The sequence below is a fragment of the Lygodium microphyllum genome, chromosome 18 (assembly GCF_053477565.2).
Source record: "Lygodium microphyllum isolate KBCC chromosome 18, Lygodium_microphyllum_v1.1.10, whole genome shotgun sequence".
Lineage (NCBI taxonomy): Eukaryota > Viridiplantae > Streptophyta > Polypodiopsida > Schizaeales > Lygodiaceae > Lygodium > Lygodium microphyllum.
In genome coordinates, this window is record NC_141152.1 from 56,602,355 (window position 1) to 56,624,681 (window position 22,327).

The 22,327-nt window shown below is 43.5% G+C and overlaps 1 protein-coding gene across 1 annotated transcript in view; it reads left to right on the forward strand.

The window, feature by feature from the left end:
* Positions 1-20,282, forward strand: part of LOC148020910 (glycosyltransferase family protein) — a 40,454-nt gene extending 20,172 nt beyond the window's left edge. The window contains exons 7-11 of the mRNA XM_087698719.1: positions 18,892-18,958; positions 19,046-19,106; positions 19,181-19,267; positions 19,683-19,770; positions 19,891-20,282. Of these exons, the coding sequence (XP_087554845.1) occupies positions 18,892-18,958; positions 19,046-19,106; positions 19,181-19,267; positions 19,683-19,770; positions 19,891-19,983 (396 nt within the window). The 3' untranslated portion in view covers positions 19,984-20,282. The remainder of the gene's footprint in view (positions 1-18,891; positions 18,959-19,045; positions 19,107-19,180; positions 19,268-19,682; positions 19,771-19,890) is intronic.
* The last annotated feature ends 2,045 nt before the right edge of the window (positions 20,283-22,327 follow it).

Sequence of the window (22,327 nt, forward strand, 5' to 3'; positions counted from 1 at the left end):
CGAAATGTCTCCTGAAATGCAGCAAGGCAGCCTCCATGTATCGAATACCAGTAAACCTAGCTAGAGAGACTGGATTTGATGGAGAGAGAGAGAGAGAGAGAACATAGGTACTTGAGAAGAGAGAAAAACTGAGCGATAGCTAGAAACAATAGATGAATGTGTAAGAAATGTAGGCGATAGTTGGAGAAGAGAGAAACTTAGCAAATGCAAGGTTCTTTTTTTTTTGCAAATAAAGTGTGGCTAATTATATTACTTTAGAAAAAAACCCTGAATACAAAGAAGTGCTCATGCTCAACAGACCAAGCTGGAGCTGGTGAAAGTCACAGATACATCATATATACAAGCCTCTCAAGGCGGTCTGTGGGGGATAGGGGCAAGAAGCCATGGAGGGGGGGTGTATCGCCATCTGGGACTGCCCGCCTGCATCACAAAGAACAGGTCTTGGCCACCCCAAGTGCGCATGAAATGACCTCGGAGCTCTTGACAAGCCCTGGACTCTCCTTGCACCTGATCCCATCGGCCTCGAAGGGAGTGGATGATGGAGATCCGGAGCTCTGCTAAGGTTGCCTGTTTTGAAAGTCTCTCTCCGCCGAAAGCCACCTGATACCGCGCCTTTCAGATATGCCAACCAGTAAGACTCCCTATGATTTTCCATACCTCAGATTGGTCTGCTGTGGGCTCCAGTACCTGGTGGATGGGTAGAGCCTCTAAACCCACCACTGTGCATGACCCTGCCTCGATAATGAATATCGTATCTATATCTTAGCCTCATATAGAAGGTGACGGCTTTGGTTGACCGCTTGCTAGCAAAAAGCACCCCAAGAGATACATCCGAGTCTGGGTGCTATGCGGCGCAGGATGTGGCATACTCCTCTTCACACGAGCTGTGCCGCCTCACAGGACCAAAGGCAGTGCTTTGGGGTTTCCATAGACTGCTGTGTGCAGCACTTACAAACTCCCTCCTTCTACATCTGGGCAAGCTAGCTTCCCATTGCCAAGCCTCCATGTGCCACCAGCCATAAAATATACGATACTCTCCTTGGCCTCTAACTGTCCCATAGGCGGTGCCAGAAGGTCCGTCGGAACGGCTCCGTGATGCTGTGCTCCGCCCAGTGCCTACTACGTGAAGGCGCCCAATCCATGTCCTCTTACATCAATACGTGTCTGCCAATCCTGGCGGTGCATTTCAAGAACCTCAGTGGCTACTTGGCGACCGCAGTGGGCTGGCCAAAGCCACTCTCTCAGATCCCACTCTAGCTCATCAAGTGGCCTTCCTTCCCAGATCCAGAGGCTCCACTCCCTGAGCTCCTGCCAAAAGACCAAAGGTCCAACTGCCATGTCTTCCCCTGAAGGCCAACCACCCGGATCCTCTTCCATGAAAGGACAGCTATCCCCTCGTCTTGCTGCCCTCTGTTAAGAGCTAGACGCTCCCCCTCCTGCACTGTGAAAAAGGTCCTAGGTGGAGCGCCACCCACTCTTCCCGCCACCTGTAGGGGGATGCTTGCTGGTGAAAACCTAGCGGCCCATACCTCCCCGAGCTCTATTGGCTCTCGAATCGGGGGAGCAAGCCACTCCTGAGGTATCGTTGCGTCTATCTCCCTTCTCCTCAGCTCCACTCCTCTCGCTGGCAGCCTGATACTTGCCTCAGCACCTCCTCGTCCGCCATCATGTACACCTCCTGCCATGTCCTGATGGTACAAGCCGGGCCAGCCTCCCAACCAGCCTACTGGATGTGGGGGTGCTCGCCAATCTGTGCCCCTTCCCGGTCCTTGACCTGGGGGTTCCAAATCACCGACTGACGGTCTATCTCCTCTTGGCAGCTTGGGGGGCTCTGGATTAGGGCCTTACGGAGGCCTTGCCACACGCAGAGCAAGCTACGTAGGAAGGGTGATCTGAGCTGATGTGAAGATCCATCTCAAGGACGGCCTTCACTCACCGCCAAGCCTTGGTCTACAGTCCTGAAGATCCTCTTGCAATACGACCTTCCAAGTTTGCCCTCCCGGTGTGAGGCTGTGGACAACTAGCTTGCCCAGGAGGGCCATACTCTGATACTTTGGGTCTATGATCCCAAGCCGTCCTCTGACCGATATCGTATAATGGTCGCCCACGCCACCTTGGCCCTGGAATCCCTGGAGCGTCTGACCCGGACCAAGGGAAATTCCACACTAGGTGTCGAAGCTGCATTATGCAGGAGAAGGAGAAGCACCAACATGAGGTGATGTACCAGGCTGTCGCTAGGAGGACTTGGTTAACTACCAGGGCTCGGCCGGCTAGTGAGAGGTGAGCCGTGCTCCAGTAGGTTAGCTTCCTCCGAATAGAATCAAGGACTGGAAGAAACTGTTGGGCGGGAGTGATGTCGAGTCCTACCTGGAACCCTAGGTACCGGACGGTTTGTCCTCTGCTCACCCATCTAAATCCTAGGTGGACGCTCCGCTCCGTGCTAGAGTCCGGGTCTATTAGGAAACCAACCGACTTTTGCTAGTTGATTTTTGCTTCCGCTGCAGAACAGAACACCTCAAGAGCCAACCTCACTCTCTCTAGCATCAACTCGTCATCCTCTGTAGAGCGTTGTATCATTTGCATACTCTGAGTCTAACAACTCGGTCTCCTCTCTTACTGGAATTCGGAGGCCACGTAAACCGCTCACACGTGACCTGAGGAAGTGAGACATCGCCTCTGCAAAGAGAAGGAACAGGTACGGGGCCAGGGGGCAGCCCTGTCGGATTGATCTCTCTAGCCGAAACTCCTCCCCTCGCCTCCCTCCTATAAGAACCCTGTTGGTGGCCGATCTGTAAAGTGCGAAGACCTTGAAAATCCAAGCCCTGGGGGAAACCCAACCTCACCATGGTGCCCTCTAGAAAATCCCAGTCCACCCTGTCATAGGCTTTCTCAAAATCCAAGAGTAGTACGACTAGTCTCTGCCCACTGTACTGGGCCCACTCTGTCGCCTCAAAGAAGGTGAATACATTGTCCAGGATGCTCCTATCCTGGACAAAGCCTGTCTGTGTGTCATGGATGATGTTTGGAAGCAAGGGGTGTAGTTGCCTACCAATCATCTTTGCCAGTGCCTTATAGGCCACTGACACAATAAGGTGATCGTCTTCCACCGGGAAAGCTCCAACCGGTCTCCCCCTTTGGGGAGAAGACTGATAAGGCCTGCCAATAGACTCCCTGGCATCTGTCCTGAAGTGAAAATCTCCTAAAAGGCCATCAGTAGGGGGTCCTTCACTACTTCCTAGAAGGTAGTGAAGAAAGCCTTAGAGAGGCCATTCTCTCCCGGGCATTTCTGCCCCGTCCTGTGTATGGAAAGCCTCCTCTAGTTCCTTCTCTGTGAAGGAGGCTAGGAGGGAGTGTCCCATCTCCTCTGTGATGAGGGACGGGATGTTATTCCAGACCTGCTGTTTACATCGCTGTCCTCTAGCTGAGACTGTCTCCTAAGAGGCGACTGCAAATGCAAGGTTCTAGATGATGCCGAAAGTGTTTGACAAATGGCAATAGCTCCAGATGATGACATTAGCAATAAACACAGGTTTTGACAGTAGGTGACAGATCCAGGGTACGAGGTGATAGCTCCTAGATGTAGGCGACAACTCCAAGATGCAAGCGACAGCTCAGGTGGAGATGAAGGCTGGAATCAGAAGCTAGATGATAGTATATAGCAAGGGGAAGGTTTGACCATGATGTTATTCACGAAAAAGGTGTGGGTAGTAGAGATACGGCTCCTAAACCTGTAAAAAGGAGATTAGGAGAGAGTGGTGGGTTGTATGTCTATTTATATAATGATTGGGACACTCAAATTAGGGTTTGGTACGTGGGACACAATAACTCTCTAGGATCGTGTTTATTTTTAAAATAATAAGGTTTCTTCATTAATTAAGTGTGTTTTGGGATTGTTTAAGTTAAGCTAATGCATTTTTTGCTCAACACCCTCTCTTAGGTCCAAAACAGAGCCATGAGAAATAAGCCCTTGTGTTTAGTTTCTTTTACCCTAAGACGTCCCATCCTGAAGTAGCGAGGGTATCTAGCAAAGGGTGCGTGTTGGTTGCTCAGTGACCTACCGAGAGTAGAGAGACGATAGTTATCTTACCAAGGGAGCCCAAGTGATTACCCCAATGAGGCCAGACATCGGATCAAGGGTGCTCATCGGTTGCCAAGGGGCCTACCAAGTCCTGCAAAGGCGGATGGAATCAACAATGGACTTTAAAAAAAAAAAAGTTTTTGGTTGGTTTATTATTATTATTATTTTTGAGAACTTTGTTTCAGTTTGTCACAAGATTTAGCATTAAGGGTTTCAAATTAGTGTTCATCCCATTGAGTCACTATGCCTTGAAGTATGGGAAATAAGGATGAATAGTTTCATAACCTTCATAAAACAAGTAGAATAATCCTACATGCAGTAGGATAAGTGTCTAGGGGTTACCTAAAGGTGTGTGTGTGCGCAAATCATATGGAGAATATGTGGAGAGACAAGCAATACAATATGTGAGCAAGCAAGACAAGCAAAGCGAACATGCAACCATAGAAAAAAACTACCTTTGGAGATTGCCATGTGTAATGCCATGAGTATGGTGGATCTGGGGTTGACCACTCCAAGGGTGACCGAAAAGGGATAAATGCATATAGATGCATGTTCACATGCATAGAATGCCAATGCATGGGGTAATGCAAGGGAAGATGCAAGTTTCCATGCTCATGTAGAATGCGATGCAATGGTGCCACTTGGACAGTGTCCTCGCAAGGGAATTTTTCACTTATCCAAGCGTTCTTTTACAATCATGTCATCCTGACAATGTGGATGAAGTTACAAATGTCCATAATGTACAATACAAAGCAAATAAATGTCTGAGAGTGAAAAATTGTAAATATTATCATTGTCATTGTCAAGAGATCCTCTCAAACTGGAAGAAGTAAGAGGGAAGCACCCTCTCCTGTCAATCTAAAGAAGCACAGGAGAGTGTATCCAAGCCGATCCGATGTAGAAGATACTTTAGAATTGGCCGATTGACTGCCTTGGTTAAAATATCTGCAAAATTGTCATTGGACAATACAAAATCTAGGCGAATATTGCCTAGCTCAACTTGCTCTTTGGTGAAGTAAAAATCAACTGCTATGTGCCATGAAGTGCGGCCAACAAGTTCATTAGATAGATGGCCTCAATGGTACCATCAAAAAGACCCTGATACTCTGCCTCGACCGTGAAAGCTGTTAGTATCACCTGCTTATTTCTAGCCCAAGAGATAGGTGTTGTGCCCAAGGTATAGAGGTAGCTACATGGGAACGCTAGAGGTTAAGATCTCCTGCCCAATTAGAATCAATATACTCTTGTAAGCATAAACCGTGACCATAAGTTAGTCCATAATTATAGGTACACCTTAAATATCTTAACACACAGGCAAGCAATCCAATGAAACATTCTAGGTGTATTAAAATATTGTCGAAGCAAACTAATTGAGTATGCAAGATCTGGCCTAGTATGAGTCAACCAAAGTAGTTTCCTTATGATAGAACAATAGGTATGAGTATCAAAAGGTTGACATGAGAAATCCTTATGCAAATGGACAGTGGAATCAAGAGGTACGGCCATTGGTTGTGTTTGATCAGTGTAATACTGTTCCACTAGTTGTAGGGCGTACTTTTGCTGTCACGGAAAGATACTTCCCTTGGATCAAACAATCTCCATCCCCAAGAAATAAGACAACAAACGGTCTTCTTGAATGTAGCACAAAGTTGTGTCTTGATTTTTGCTATGGCTGGAGAATTTGAGCTAGTGAGGAGTATATCATCAATGTACAGCAGGGTATAGCTGACCCTCGCGCTAGTGATACGCACATATAGATTTGGATCATAGGGGGTAGAATGGTATCCATTAGTCCATAAGAACTCGTCTATCCTGTGGTACTAAGACCTCAACGCTTGCTTCATTCCAGAAAGAGCTTTTTGCAAGCGAAATACGTTGTTATTTTGGTCAATAGAAGAAAAGTTGTGAGGCTACTCCACATAGACTTTTTTCTCCAAATAACCGTTTAGAAAGGCACTTTTGACATCCATTTGATACATTGAACCAATTATGGTAAGTGGTGAGCACAATCAATAGACGAAATGATGTCAATCAAGCGGTAGGTACGAAGGTTTCTTCATAGTGAATGCCATTCATTTGCTTAAAACCTTGCACTACAAGGTGAGCCTTGTATTCATCTTGGTCCTAAAAATGCACTTTGTTGTGATGACCGGCTTGTGATGAGAACGATCCACCATGGTCCAAGTCACATTTCGGTTGATATTATCTAGTTTCTTCTTCATGGCCTCATGCCATAGAGGGTCCTAGAGAGCCTCCTATGCCAACTATCCGGCGCAAAATGTGCAATGTAATCAGCTATAAACAATGATGCATAGGAAGTTTGAGAGTTGAGCCAAGCAAACCTTTTAGGGCCCTTTAGAGTGAAATACGATGGAAGGATCCCTGAATCCTACATGGTTTGCTGGTAACAGGTCTCCCGGAGGGTGCTTGGAAGCTGAAGTGTCTATAGGAAGGAAGGTCAAGAGCAGGCAGTAGACCCGGCTTAGAAGGCACAATCTCATATTATGTGAGTGGAGTTAAGGACTCAAAGTCCGGTACAAAAGACTGCAGGATGTCTTACTCATCAAAGACGACATCCCTTCTAACAATCACCTTGTTCGTTTGAGGATTGAACAAAGGGTAGGCTTTTGCTTTGGAAGAATAGCCCACAAACATCAAGAGATCAGCTTGAGGGGTGAGCTTTCCTATCTTTTCATCTAGAGTATGCATATAAGCACGACTACCGAAGACTCTGAAGGGAGAAATAACAAGCCGAGAGCCAAAAATTACCTTGGATGGAGTTTTTTTAAGGGACTGCCGCAATCGGACATCAGCTAAGGATGTACACCAAAGTGTTAACAGCCTCAACCCAAAGGCACTTAGGGAGCTCTATTGCGAATAGCATAGAGCTGTAATGTGTCCACTTGTTTTCTTTCAGGACATGTCTTAGCAGCCTATTGGAAAGAGGGTTTAGAAAGCTCCGCCCGGCACTTCCATGGAATGTTACGGGGTTTGTGATCTAGGTCTTTCCGAGTTTGCCACGTAGCGGAAGTATTCCGGCCGTTCCCACTTAGGACCGACCTGAATCAGGGTTTTCCTAGTGGTCAAACTCCTAGAACAGCAGCTAGCGTCGAACCCCAGGCGAACTACTTTACGCAGAAACGTCAGGTCGAAGCGGATTCATGTTGCACTTGGTTCAAGGAGAATGGGAAACGAGAGGGATGCAAAGCTCGACCTCTCTGCCCATAAGGCATAGTCCCATTCCGTTCCCCTAAAACAACATAAATCGGGATTTGAGGAAACTTGAACTCTAGGTCAGCGCCCTTGCTGTTCATTTCCTTCGAGAAGAGCTCATTGCTGTCCATTTCGTTTGAGAAAAGTTGCCGGCCAACCGGGACCACCCATCCGTAGGACGGACCCATGGCCACATCCACCGCACTTTTCTCTGGTTGATTTAGTTGTCTAATTACCTACCACATTTAGTTGGACATGCATCAAGCAGCTTTCTTAATTAGCCAGTTAAACACCGGTTCCTTCACGTAATCTTAGCACTTGACATAGAAAAACAATGTCAAACAAGTTCCTTTTCAACAGGTTATCTTATTTATCTTTGGAATACATTCATATAATCCACCCCGTAGGCTAATTCATAATCCGCCCGAAGGCAATCCATAATCTGTCCGAAGGCAATCCATAATTCGCTCGAAGGCTATCCAGCAGTCCACAGGGATTACTAATTCAAGATTCCGCCCGTAGACTAGTATGCGGGTCTCGAGATCCAATCTCGAGTCACGTTGGTCTCTTGTGCAGGGCCCGGAAGGCAAGGGATTTATGGCGAGAGCCCCCCCTGGCATCCAAGCGTCCTTCTGCTTCAAGTAGCACTCAACGGAGAGACCTCTCGCGGCGGGTTCGGTTCACGTTCCCGGTGCAGCTAACAACCTCCTTGGTTAGGGTCAGATAAACAATCGGGGGTAATTGATGCTGCCTCTCCCTTCAGGCCTTCAACCTGATGCATTAATTAACTTTCCATCTTTTAGTTCCTTGAGCAAACAATGCAAACAGTGCTCCTAAACTATTACAAGCACAATCAATCGAGTGGTCGTTTATTTGGCAAATTGCTAAGGAGTGAATCCTTCTCTCCAAATGCATTCAGCATTCGATCTGGGATTAATTGCGACTTGGCAAGATTCCCCAAGGGTTTGTTTGTTTACCCTTTTGTCCTTGGGTTAGGGTCATACCCTGTCAACCCAACTTAACCAATACCTTAGGTTTCATAAATTAACAGTAAATCCTGGCAACCATGTCACTCTGACTTGATTGATCCTTTGCTTCCAAGCAAATACATAACTTCCCTTAACTTGGCAAATCAGCCCAAGAAAGATGATGAAGCACGATGACTACTCATCCTCTTGCAAGTTAGACTTGCGCTAGAACCTGCCAACCTTAATCCAAGGAATGGCAAATCTATCTTGTGATTAAACCACAAGGCCGCGCGCTGTTGCAACTTATTGCACAGGTGTCGCTCTTAACTCATGGGATCATTTCACCCATTGAATGGCGTTTCTTGGTCAAGGAATTTATGTTTAGACAAGACGCAGGGTTTGGGGTGTCTTCTTAACAACCCAACCCTAATTGTAATAGGCCGACAACGTCCGGTCCTAGGGTTTCCAAACTCAATCCGAGTTTTAACATTAGGTCGAACGATCCTTAGGGTAGAAACCCTAGATCGTTGTTTGCATGAGCATCCAATTGACCCAACATTCCGTGAATGTGGGTAGGACCTTTGGGTTTGAGGGCTTCGACTTGGCGTCCAAGTACGATACTATGCCGCATTTCTGACGTGCCAAACCCTAGGTAGTACTTGAGGTTTTTATCGTATCGACTAGTTATGCCTATACGAATCCCTTGCGGGTTAGGTGTTTTAGCTAAATTGGACTACTTGTCTTGCGACAAGGACGATTCTTTCCTAGAGAAGCTAAACTAGTTTGCAAGACGTCACAATACATGTAAACATGCGAATCATTGCTTCTACGTATCGCAAGGTTCGTAATAACCCTATCTTTCCTTGGCAAGGTCAAAACGCATGATAATTTGAAGAAATACTTTCATAGGACCTACTAGGACTTACATCAAAGAATCATGCCTACAACCTTTTGTCTAGGCAATTGAATTTCATGCTTTGATAAGCCATGCAATCTTTTCTAAATGCAACTTGATGAAATGAAATTTACGAATATGTAACATGCAACCCTTTTCTAAATACAACATTGTTAATGAAGTTCATGTGACATGCAACCTTTGATCCGTTCGTCAAACATCTTTGCATGCAACGTGCAATGTCTATTGTTTCGTTTTCATGCCGTGCAACGGACGTTAACAATTCTTTCCATGCGAGTCATAACAAGAAGTTATTGACTAAATGCAAGATACTCTTTTCCTTCACGGCCAATACACTTAACCATTTCCTCTTTAACCCTAGGCAATATGCGTTTTAGACTTCCACTTTGAAAATGCACGACAAAGCAATTTGTGACTAAGTTCATAGGGCGAGTAAGATTTACATTCTTAACTTTGGAGATGCAAACGATTCAATTGCATGGTATGCACCAATCCTTATGTATCGTTCAAAGAGATAATTTATCAAATGTACTTTTATCACTACCACATGAAGTAATGATAAGCGTAAAATGCATTCTCCCTATGGAATTAAGCATGTTCAAAGTGTTTCTTATACATGGGATTAAATTCGAAAAACCTGGGCTTGTGGATCCGCGGTGATGTCCACGTGTATGTTTAGGGAGGAACCTCCCGTGGGTGCGCCTTGCATCTTCTTGGGAGCCATCGTTGATGACTTGAACTCCTCGGATTCCTTCTAGCCTCTACTCTCGCTCTCCGAGACTGCCTGTAGGTCAATACCTTCTCCTCGTGTAGGAATAGGAGCTTTACGAACCCGGTTTTAAAACCGCGGAAGTACAGTAGAAACAAGGCGTATGTCCCTTATCCTTAGAAGCTTCTAAGAAGCTTCTGACTGAACAGAATCAACGTGGAAGGGCCCTAATGATTGGGGAGAGAGAAAGATTGTTGACGGGGGGCTGATTAGGATGATGGCAGGGAGGGCGATTATGGCGGCATGTGCAAGAGCTGCAGGTGGCGGCGTCCCTCAGCCTGTTGGCGTTTGATTCCATGGCGGCGGCAACAACGTCTTCTTCCTCTCCCTTCGATCCTCCAGCACGGCGGCTTCCTTTCTTTTTTTACTCTCTCCCCCCAATGCCTAAGTGGGAGGTTATATAGGCCAAGGGTGGGGAGGTGGTAGCCACCGCGTGGCTGGTGCATGGCCATTCCCTCCTCATGCTCCCTACAGCACACCTACTTAGGCCATTTCTCCCCACACTCCCTCTCCTCCAGCCATGCATCAGCTGGGGGAAGGGATAATTATAAAAAAATTTGACTTAAATTTCATCATTTATCCCAATTGCCCCTTCAAAAAGGGTGTTTTTCTGCGGGTTTTTACGGTCTTCAACCCCAACCTCGATTTCACAATGCGGAGGCCTCATTTTTGCGCGTATGGGGTATGGATTAATCTACCGATAATTACGATGTGGGAGATAACCTTGCACAGGTTTTACGCGGCATGCGGGGAGTCAAGTTCAACAATATTTTTGAGCGGAAATATTACAAGAGCATGCCATATTCATGACTGTCCGATTCCTACGCTCTACGACTCCATTCTATGCAGGAGAGTTGGTGGAGGTAAGCTGGCATGCAATGCCCTAAAACTTAGAGAACTCCTGCGAGGTAAACTTGCCATCAAAGTCATTCCTCATAGTACCCACATGACGACGAGTCTAGTTATGAACCAACAATACCCAAGCACTGAAATAAGTGAAGGCATCGGACTTGTGCTTGAGAAAGTACACCCACATGTACCTAGAGAAATCATCCACTATTAAAAAGAAGTACAATGAGCTATTCAAGGCGGCCATGGATGTGGGACCACAAAGATCTACATGAGCCAGCTTAAGGGGCTCCTCAGCATGTGTGGTAGATTGCTGAGAGAGGTGTGTACGATGTTGCTTCACTAGTTAACGTGTTTTATAGACCTCTCAATATAGTTTTAGGTGTGGATGGCCCGCAACCATCTCCTGATGCAACAACTCATAAAGACAGTTGTAGGTAAGATGTCCTAAGTGAAAATGTCAAAGATGCTAAGAGTTCGTGGGCTCTCGTGTGGTGGCCAATGCTTGGAAGCGATGAAACTATGAATCATCAGTAGTCAACTCAGTAAGAAAATGGGTCATGTGGTAAGGGCCATTAGGTTGTGTCTGGCCATGAGTAATCACTAAACCAGTCTGAGAGTCTAGGACCTCAACTATGTTTATTGTGAAGAAAACTGCTCGCCGCAACTAGCAAAGTTGTTGAACGGACAACAAGTTCATCCCAAGTTGGGAGACATGATAGACATCATCTTGTGAAGCTAGATTCGGACCCTGGTCAATGGAAAAATAGACACAACCCTGGGCCTAAATCTTGGCCGAGGAGTTATCTCCTATGTGAACTCTCTCGGATGTAGGGGCTTAGGAAATGAAAATGTCCTCTATAGAAGTCATGTGATGGGTAGCTCCACTGTCCATAAGCCAAATAGGTGGTGATGTGCTCGGCTTTGACAAGTGGGTCTCTACAAAATCATCTCATCAAGAGGCAATTCGCAGATGTGAGTGAGACTCGCATTTGATGTCTCTAAGGAGATGATGTGGGCATATGCAACTAGTTAGACAAACCATCTGGAGTTGAGTAGTTCACCAAATGTGATGGCTGACCGGTGGCAGTGTGGGCTTGGCCTTGCTGCTTCCCCTGCTAAGGGTTACCAATACCTTGCTTTCCTTGCTGGGTTTTACTTGATTGGGGTGTTGGGGTCTGATTCTTGGACTTTGACTATGCGCCTCTTGCCTTAGATTGACATTTATCGTCATAATGGCCAGTCTTTTGACAATGTTGACAATACCAATTCTTCTTAGGTACATACTATCATCCAAGTTTAAGATGGATTGTGTGGTTCCTTGGGATTCAGTAGCCTTGTTTTGATTTTGATTTGCTCTGGCCTTGTCATCCCTTTTGAGAAGATGCAATGAGAGCCCCCTCTATCGAGGACATGTTATGAAATTGATTGAACAACCATGCGTAACGCAACGATTGACACTCAAACTCATAAAATGTGGGCATCTAAGGCTGTGAAATCACATGTTGCACAAAATGGAAATATTTTCTTAGCGGCTTGTTAAGGAACAGGGTAATTTGATCATTAGAGGACTTTGGAGCCCCGATGGTTGAGAATTGAGCGAGGAGATGCCAGTACTTAACCAACTTGACTATCAAGTCATCCTTGTCTATGATTTTAAAGTTTTGGAGCTCATGATCTAAATTGATACAATGGGTCCTATCTTGAGCTGCATGACAGTCAGTCAAGTGTGCCCAACGCTCGAATGCTAAGTCAAAATGCTAAAGTCGAGAGTGAAACTCAAGCAATAAGCCCTGTATAAGCTCGACAATAGTAGACATTATGAGCCTTCCATGAGCGGACGACCTTGTATGGACCAAGTACATGATTAGGTCAAGGTTTCAACCCATGTACTATATCCCATAGGCTCGGAGAGTCTAAGACATGCCTCATTAGATTTGACCAAGTGGTGCAGTTTGACCGGTTGAAACAAGTCTTGTCATTAAAAGTATGCTTGGTGGATAAGGAGCTAGAATCATGAGGTGTTTGGGAAGATGGATAGGAGGGGTAGGGTGGAGGATAAGATGGTGGTGGTGGATGAGGAGGAGGGGTAGGTAGATAGGCAGAATAGGTTGCCAATGTCCAATGAGGGCCGATTGATATGCAGGTATTGAAACTATTATAGTTCCATATTGTACCGTAGGTGGAGGTGAAGGCATTAGGACACGATAGCCTTGTCCAAATGTCAGTTGGGGCATAACATAACAATCGGATGGTCTACTAGGGAATGCCAGAGGGAAACCGTAGTACCAAATGATCCACACTTGAGTATGTTTGGAGTGCACTCCCAGAGAGAGAACCCAAACGTGTGTGTGTGGGAGAAGAGTCTCCGCCACAGGTCTACTATGTGGAAACGGGTATGTAGGGGTCCTAAAGGTTGTGCCTAAGCGTACAGAACCCCCCGATGTGGTGAGTGATGGTAAATGTGGTGCACTAGGTGCAATGGAAGACGAGGGAGGGATGGGTGGAAGCCCAAATGGATTGGTGATAGATGTTGTGGAAAACATGGTTGATTCCTTTTGTCCATTAAATGCATTAGATGAAGATGCACCTACTCCAAATTGACCATGAGAAATAAAATCATTTGAAGTGAAAGGAAGGGATAGAATACTTATAAGTTTTTCTTTCAGCTTCTTACCTAGTTTTGAGTTCATAAGAAATTCATGCTTTCCTCATTACTCAGAAACCAAAGGTTATTTTGAAGAGTCCCTTCTTGATGAGCATCCCCTGATCTAATAGAAAATATAGAATCAGTTGGCATAGAATATGCCATGATAGGGTTCATACTTGGCATTAGAGAAAAGAAGTACTGTGGAAGTGGAGTGTAATCCAAGCCATGTTGCACTTACGGATAGCTAGTCTGTAGTGGAGATTCCAAAGGTCTTGCAAGATCATTAGTTTTGTGCACCAAATCTAAAGGACATAACTCATGCCTATCGTCAATCTACTACTAAGCTCTATACATAAGGATGAGATCATACTCGGCGGTAAAAATCCGATATGGTCTGTGGACTCCATGGTAGTTCGATGGTTTTCCGCTTATGTTAGATTGGGCAATGCAAGCTAGGAGGCCCACTCTTGATCGTTTCTGTCCATGTTAGGTTGTAGAGACTGAAGTGGTGGTCTGAATGTGTTCAAAGTCATTTGACCCTTCTGTTATTCCTATTTCGGCGGATGAGCTTTTTGATAAAAGACCAAGGTTTCTTAGAGAGTATCTAGCTCTGATACCATGTGAAGAAATGCTCTAAATATAGAAAACACAAAACCAATTGTACGACAGAGCACAAACTAATAAATACAAAACACAATTAAGGTTAGGGTAACTGAGAGACAATGAACACAATGAATAATGAAGTGAATGACTATTGAATATACACTAATCATGCAACAAACACACTGTAGTGAATATTGAACCTCAAACTCTTGTATTTGTGGATCAAGGCAAAGGTTTTAAATTAGAGAGTGTGTCATACTTTGAAATGGATCTTGAAATGCAGCAAGGCAGCCTATGTGTGTCAAACACCGGCAAATGCAACCAGAGAAGCCGGATCTAATGTAGACAAGTAGTGAGGAGAGAGAAAGACCAAAAACGTAGGTACCTCACGGGAGAGAAAAATTGTGCGACAATTGGAAACAACAGGTGACTAAGCAGGAAGTATAGGCAACAACCTGAGAGAGAAACTTAGGAAATGCAAGGTTTTTTATGATGGCAACACTGTTTGACTGATGGCAACAGCTCCAGATGATGACATCAGCAACAAACACAAGATATTGACAATAAGTGACAGCTCTAGGGTATCACATGACAACTCCTAGATGTAGGCAACAACTCTAGGATGCAGGTGATAGCTCATGGGTGGAGAGAGGTTGGAATCAGGTGCCAGATCATAGTATACAGTAAGGGGAAGGTTTAACTGTGATGTCCTCCACGAACGGGGTGTGGGCAGCAAAGATACGGCTTTTGAAACTTGCATAAACAAGATCAAGGGAGCGTGGTGGGCTGCATGCCTATTTATAGAAAGTTTGGGACACCCAAATTAGGGTTTGGCTGTGGGACACATCTCTCTAGGATCGTGTTTCTTTTTAAAATAGTAAGGTTTTTTCATTAATTAAGCATGTTTTGGGGCTGTTTAAGTCAGGCTTATGCATTTTTAACTCAACACTTTGTAATGCTAGGCACAAATAAGACATTTAGAAGTATGAAATCAGAACCATTTGCAATAGTAATAGTGACAGTCCCAATGCCATGTACGCCATAATTGCTGTTGTTTGCACATATAACACAGTTCCTAGTAGGGGCTGAATGCAAAGAGGTAAACAAATACTTCTTGGAAGTGATATGCTTTGATGCTTCACTGTCAAAATACCATGTTTGTCGTGTTTCAGCAACATTAAATATTGAATCAGCCATCGGAGAGTCATAAATGCATGTGAGAAATGCATAGTCCTCCACAAAGTTAGCTGAAGTATCACCATCTGTAGATTTGCTGGCTGATATCTCTTAGACAGCCACAAACTAGAGTCCTCTTTGGTCAATCTCTTTTCGGATTCATCAATATAGTGATGGAGCTTCTTGCAATAATGGCATTGCCCCTTCTTTTTAGACTTTTCTGAGTCTTGGACAACTTTGTTTGATGGTTGTGCAATATTACTCTTTTGCTGATTTTTTGCATTTCTCTTAGCTATACCCTTGCCTTTAAACTTGGAAAGCATAGCCACGTCACTTGACCGCAATGCAACATTCTTCTAAGTCTATTCCTCTTGCAACAAGAGGCCTTCCAACTCCACAAATGCAAGGGGCTGCTGCACACACCCTCCCCGCTCCCCACCCCCCCTCCCCGTGCTCCTAATGATAGCATCAAGGAGGTGTGGAAATCAAGATATGACTTCGAAAGAGAGTTCAGTGTGTTGTTCACCAATTTAGTATCTTGACTTTGGAAGAGAGTTCAGTGTGTTGTTCACCAATTCAGTATCCTGAATAATCTCATCAATATTGAGCAGTTGCTCACACAAATCCTGTACATGTGAGTGAGGTGATCTGTCATGCTATCACCTTCATCCATGTTTACATAGGCGAACTCTCTATGGAGATAGGAGATCCTGGCCTCATTGTGGGCTGCAAACATATGCTCAAGTATATTCTATGTTGATTTTGAGGTCTTACAAGATGGAATGTGCGGAATAATGGCCCTTTTTACTAACAATGCAATCAAAGAAAGTGCTTGTGCATCCTTCAATCTCATTTCCTCTGATCTCCGTAGGAGGGGGGGAAGGGGCAGCAATACCACCACCACTAGCAACCTGTACTCGAGCGTGACAGTGAGGTATCTGAGATGCGGGACCTCCCGGTTGCTGCAAGTAACCTATAACAAAGTCCCACAAGTCCTCCGCAACAAGAAGATTTTGGACCATAGAACTCCACAACGAGTAGTTTGAACCATCAAGTTTGTCCTCCCAAGTGAGGACTCCAAGAATGTTGCTTTGATCATTATTTCCCTGATATGTCATGGTGTCAGTCATAAACAAAATTTGCAGCCAAATATTCGATGCAAGTATAGAGTGTGTACTTCTCAAAGTACCAAAAATCCCTACGGGATCATGAAACAAATACCAAAGTGTCACACAAATGCAAAAGTGTGCACAATGTTATCCGAATCAGCACTCAGCCAAGAAATAATAGCAATGCACTGCTCTATACTGTTGTACCACACCTGCCTCATAATGCATGCCCATAGAAGTAGAATTATAGCAACTTAATGTCGATTCTCACCAAAATTTTTGAATTTTCCTTAAGTTTTATGCTCAATTTGACTATAGCAACAATTAAATGCTGCTGTACCACATATTTCTTGCCTTGGAATGCATACAAGGCAAAGGCCCCAAATTTCTTCTTGAAATTTCAAAGAAATTTATACATTGCAACTCAAATTTCTGCAGAATGGTCACCTCGGGACACATGCCAATAGTAACCAGTAGCTAGAATCTGCCTTGTGATGCATGCCGAAGCCAAAAAACTAAAAAGCCCCAAATTTTTGGTGCTAATGTTGAAGAAATTGTGCAATGTTGGCAATTTTAGTGGAGATTTACGCAGAGGAACTCGAATCGGGCAAAAGGCCCAATTTTCCTCGAAGAAATTTTGAGAAATTTTAGAAATTTGAAAAGTTTGTCGAAAATCCCCAAATTTCTTGGTATGAAGTGTGAGAAATTGAAAATTCCGTCGAAATTAGGCATGAGACAAGCAAGATGGATGGGAAATAGCAAAAATTTTCGAAAATCCCTTAGTTATGAAAATTAGAGTTTTTGCAAATTTTCTTAGATATGTAGAAAATGGTTGGGCAGAACTGAGAAAATGGTGAGCAAAGCCAAGAAAATGGTAGAGAAGGCTAAGAATATTACAAACATGGTTGAGAGAGGCTATGTGGAGAGTTGCGTGCAGGACTGCGTATGGGACTGTGTGCAAGCTGAAAACAGCAGCAACACCTTGTCCAAAATAGCAAATTCTCTTCCAAAATAGTAGCTCCTCCCTCCAAAATGGTATCTTCCTTTGTCAATTGAGTGGACTCTGCGTGGGTAGCACTAGTTGAGCGGTGGAAAGATAGAACCCACGTGTCTAGCTTTGATACCAAATGTTGGAAATGGAGGAAAAGAGAGAGTGAACACAAGACAATGAGCAAGGGTGGGCAGCAGTTCCACACTCTAAAAGTTGCAAGTGCGAGAATGATAGAATGAAAGTACAATAGGTCTTAAGTAAGATAGACCTATCCCTAACTCAACTAGAGTTAATTTAACTCTAGAACTAACTCTAGAAGTGGTGACACAACTTATTAATGTAGTTGTGTTCACACTACAAACTAACTAACTAAAACATTGGGCACTGCCCATAGAATTGGCAAATTCTAACACCCAGGTGGGGACACCTACCCCCCTCATAGGTCCTATCTTACCTTGGTCTCTCAACCAATATGCTGGGCATTACCCTTCTAAAAGTTTCAGCAAACACAAACAGTGGAAAATTGCAAATTTGAGGAGTACGCTTCTTTGGTCAGCTCCCCTAAAGAAAGCCAATATCCCACTTAGAATACACCTCTGATTCCTGTATCCCTAAAGTGAATCAGTCTAATACAAATGTAGATGGCTACAAATGAGAATTTGGTCTAAGAGCCAAAGCAAAAAGCTGACTGAGAAGGCTCGAATCTGTTTTTGTTTTGGACTGAAGTCTGGAAATATGAATCTCAAGTTACTAATGAAGAAGGGTACTGAAAAGGATATTGGCTGAAACTGTTGACTGTGCTTCCAAATCTACTTGGTAATTCACTTGGATCGAGAGCTGACTATATCTTAAACATGTAAGAGTGCCAAAGTCTTACAGGTCTAGGCAGACCAGACGCAATTAGGGCACAAATGATGAGCTTTTGCTGAGCTACTTGTTGCTTTGGACTGTATACAGATGATCCATTGTAATGGCCACCCTGGCTGGCCATTTTTTCTTTCCCACTACTTGTGTATACAGATGTTCCAGGGCACAAATGATGAGCTTTTGCCAAGCTACTTGTTGCTTTGGACTGTATACAGACGATCCATTGTAATGGCCACCCTGGTTGGCCATTTTTTCTTTCCCACCACTTGTGTAGTATTACTTGTATAAGCTTTAGTCTCTTCTAGCCAGTTTCATTTTAACTTAGTGATAGAAGGATCTTTCTTTGGGATAAAAGGAAATTGCTAGAGCCTTTTAAGGCCAGAAAATGCAATTTTGCTGTGACCACAATAGTCAAAAACCTGTTGAAAAATTTTCAAGTCATCAGTCTGCTGCACATGCAGTTTTGTTGGAGTTTGTTTTATGGCATCTGATTGAAGAGGATTCACCTGATATTTGACTACATTGTATGGTGATATTTTGACTACACTTACGTTAATGCTTTGACTACATTATATTCTGGTAATCCTTGTTAAATAGGTCGAGGATAACATTCTTGACAAATTAACAAGTAGAGGAACATGATCAGACATCTTCTGACATAGTCGGACATCTTAATATTGTATAAATCTTTTATATTTTCAGGTTCATGAAAATGCTTATGCTACGGAAGAACATCATTGTTTTTCATTACCTACAACAAATTCTTCTTGTAGGTCAACTGTCAGATCTATTTACTCTGTATCTGTATCTGCTGTGTCAAGTTTTCTAGTGCTGAATGATGACTGCGAATTTGCAGCCCCTCCAGAAAAACCTATTGAAGAGAATAGTCTGGCAAGGCTCTCAATAGTAATCAGCAGGTACCAAGCTTTTTCATCGGCAGTCTCTTTTTTTGTTTTCTAGTTTGGCAAGAGATAAAGATTTTTATTTGCAGGCAAGGTCAATCATGCGAGTCAGCTTGTAAACTGAATAAACTGACCTGCCAGACAAGTCACTTGCGAAGTCTCAATAAGTGTTCAGTGTATGTACATGCTGCCCTCACATTCTTTTAAAATTAGTTATTGCTGCTTTAACTGTAATCTACGAAGGAAGTTCTGCTGAGGATACAAAAGCTGCACGTTGTATTATGCAAAGGGTGTTAAATGCATTTTCGAAAGTGTTTGTTTTAATACATCCACTCGTACTTGGAGGACATGAGAATTTGGATGGCATCTATGAGACAAGTCTAAATAAGACTATCAATTTCAAGTTTTTTTGAAGGAACTTGTTTGATGTAATATTGCTGAAAGAAAATATCATGGCACATTTGGACCAGTCACCATTATTAAGACATGCTTGTTACCCAGCATATAGAGTCTAATAAAGATGCCTCTTAGTTATAATGATGGTTTTAAACCTTCATCATTCAAAAATTCCCCTCCCTTCATTTTTGACAGGCTCCGAAAGTATTTCAATTGTAGGGGTTCTTGTGTGGCAAGTATTGATCAACCAGCAGAAGTTTTACTATCAGCACCAAAGCATCTGGTATGTGTGGTCATCCTAATGTGTAAGGTGGCTTGAAAGTTACTGCTTTGTACTGTTGTCAAAGTTGCACCAGAGCTTCATGAATTATTACTAACAATTCTATGTTGGTGTCAAGAACAGCATCCAGGAGCCTGTATTTTCAGTACGCAAGAAAGTAACCTTTCGTGCCAAGGTTTCAATTTACATGCACGCAGATTGTGTCCTTGTGGCTAGAAATGTGCCAGAAATAGTTCCATATAGCTACGAGTCCATACATGGGCATAAAATCAGGATCCATTTGAAGTATGTTCATAGGGGACCCTAGCTAAAAGGAGCACCCATAGTGCATGAGATTAGTTTGCTTGCTTACTCTCCAGGTTTTCATAGGGCATCGCTCTCTTCATACAGATTTGGGGGTGCTGTCATTCTTGTGCTACTTGTTGACTATGAAGCTGAGCTGTTAGAAATTCAAAGTCAGTTTCAGATTTTTATATGATTTTTCTATTAAAACAACATTTCATTTCTTTGTTCAAGGGTGTTTGTTGCTGTTCTATGCTCTCCTTAATTGGGGCTTCCAAAAGCTACCAGTGAATCTGAACATTAGCTTTGAAAGCACTGCAATTCTGATTATTAAAGGTGCTGCTGAAGAGTAAACATGGTATTGTGCCCATGCATTAACAACTTGGCATTAGCATCCAGTGGTGTACTCATTGGCATACATGCTCTCATACCTTCGCCAACATATCCAAGGCATACTAGCGCTGCAACATCTATGTATCTTCACTATTGGAGTGCCCGAACATCCTTCATCTCAAACTCATTATGTAACTGAGACTTGAGCTATGGGCTTCTTATCACTGCTTGTAACTATATGATCATGCATATACGCAAATGATAAGCACTTCATCACTCCCCTTGACTAGTGCAGATAGAACGAGTCTGATGGGCATGCACTGAATCCAAAACTGCTGCAAATAACTAATAATGCAACCATGTGAAGCATGCTTCAGCCCATAAATAGCCTTGTGCATGTGCACACCCAGTGTGGATCTCTAATTCTCATATCACGGTGGCTGCTACATATATTTTCTTGTCAATTCACCATTTAAGAACACATTCTTGACATGCATTTGATGCTCTTCCACTTATTTGCCATAGCTAAGCCAACCATTGTAAAGATAGTAGCCATCTTAGTGGTTGGGCTGAATGGCTCATCATAGTTGCTACCATATTGCTATGTGTGCCCTTTTGCTACGAGCTGATCTTAGTACCTGCTTATGCTTCCATTAGAATTATGTGTGATTTTATATTGAAACACATTCTCACCCCGCCACAAATTTACAAGTGACCAAGTAGCTTGTTGCTTCAAAGCATTGATATTCTTACATCCAATGCATTCACTATGGGCTTTCTGTTGCATCTTCAAACTTTTGACTCCTTATGTCTTAAAACACTTGGTATATATGCATTGTGCACTGTTGCAAGTATGTCATAAGTGAGTCTTTGGATTGGGTACCTTGTGTGGGTAGAACTATGAGGTAGGCCATGTTTGTGTGAACCTTTAGCATGAGATTGTGTGCCAAAATGTTACTCAGAAAGAATAGTCCATGTCACATTTTGGGTTACAAATTTCATTACCATGAGGTTGCATATTAGTGGTTTCTTGAGCATTGAAATTTGGCCTATTTGATGTTGCATTATAACTTGTTAACTCATGATTGGGGCTGATTTGCTATTGTAACATCAACCATACTTGTAGATGGTTGACATGCCCAATGCATTTGATTGATATCATCCGATACAACTACAATACTAATTGGGCTAATACATCTTATACGTATGTCAGATGCAAAAAAATTGTACATATAATTTTAAGGCTTGTACTTAATGTTAGCACTTAAACAATACTATTCAAATGTTTAGTGCCTTTACACTAGCAGTTTACATATGAAGAGCTTGAGGGTGAGAGGGAGTAGTCTTGGTCATGAAGTGAGGTTCAAGAAGACAGGTGCAGAAATTATTGATAGTGCTGGCACAATTGTTGGCAAAGGAGAAAGAAGGAACAACCTGTATGAGCTAAGTGCTCTTACAGCCACCGCTGGAGTGGGCACAAGTAAGCTTTGGCATGAAAGGTTTGGACACATCGGATTTGCAGTATTGAAGGAGATGCAAAAGCAAGGTATGGTTGCTCACCTACCTACAATAACTGAATTGAAGGAACCATGTGAAGCTTGTATGATGGGCAAGCAACAGAGAAAGACATTTCCACAAGAAAGCAAGAATAGAGCATAGGCTCCTGTAGAGTTGGTGCATGCTGACTTGTGTGGTAAGATGCCTACACAGGCCTTGGGGGGATCTTCTTATTTTATGTTGATTGTCGACGACTACAGTAGGAAGATGTGGGTGTACTTCCTTCGTGATAAGGTTCAAGCTTTTGGTAAGTTTAAAGAATGTCTAATACTTGTTGAGAATGAAATAGGGAAAAGTGTGAAGAAATTTAGAACAGATGGTGGTGGTGAGTTCAACTCAAAGGAGTTTGAAGGCTTTTGCAAGAGCAAAGGGATCAAGCGTCAATTGA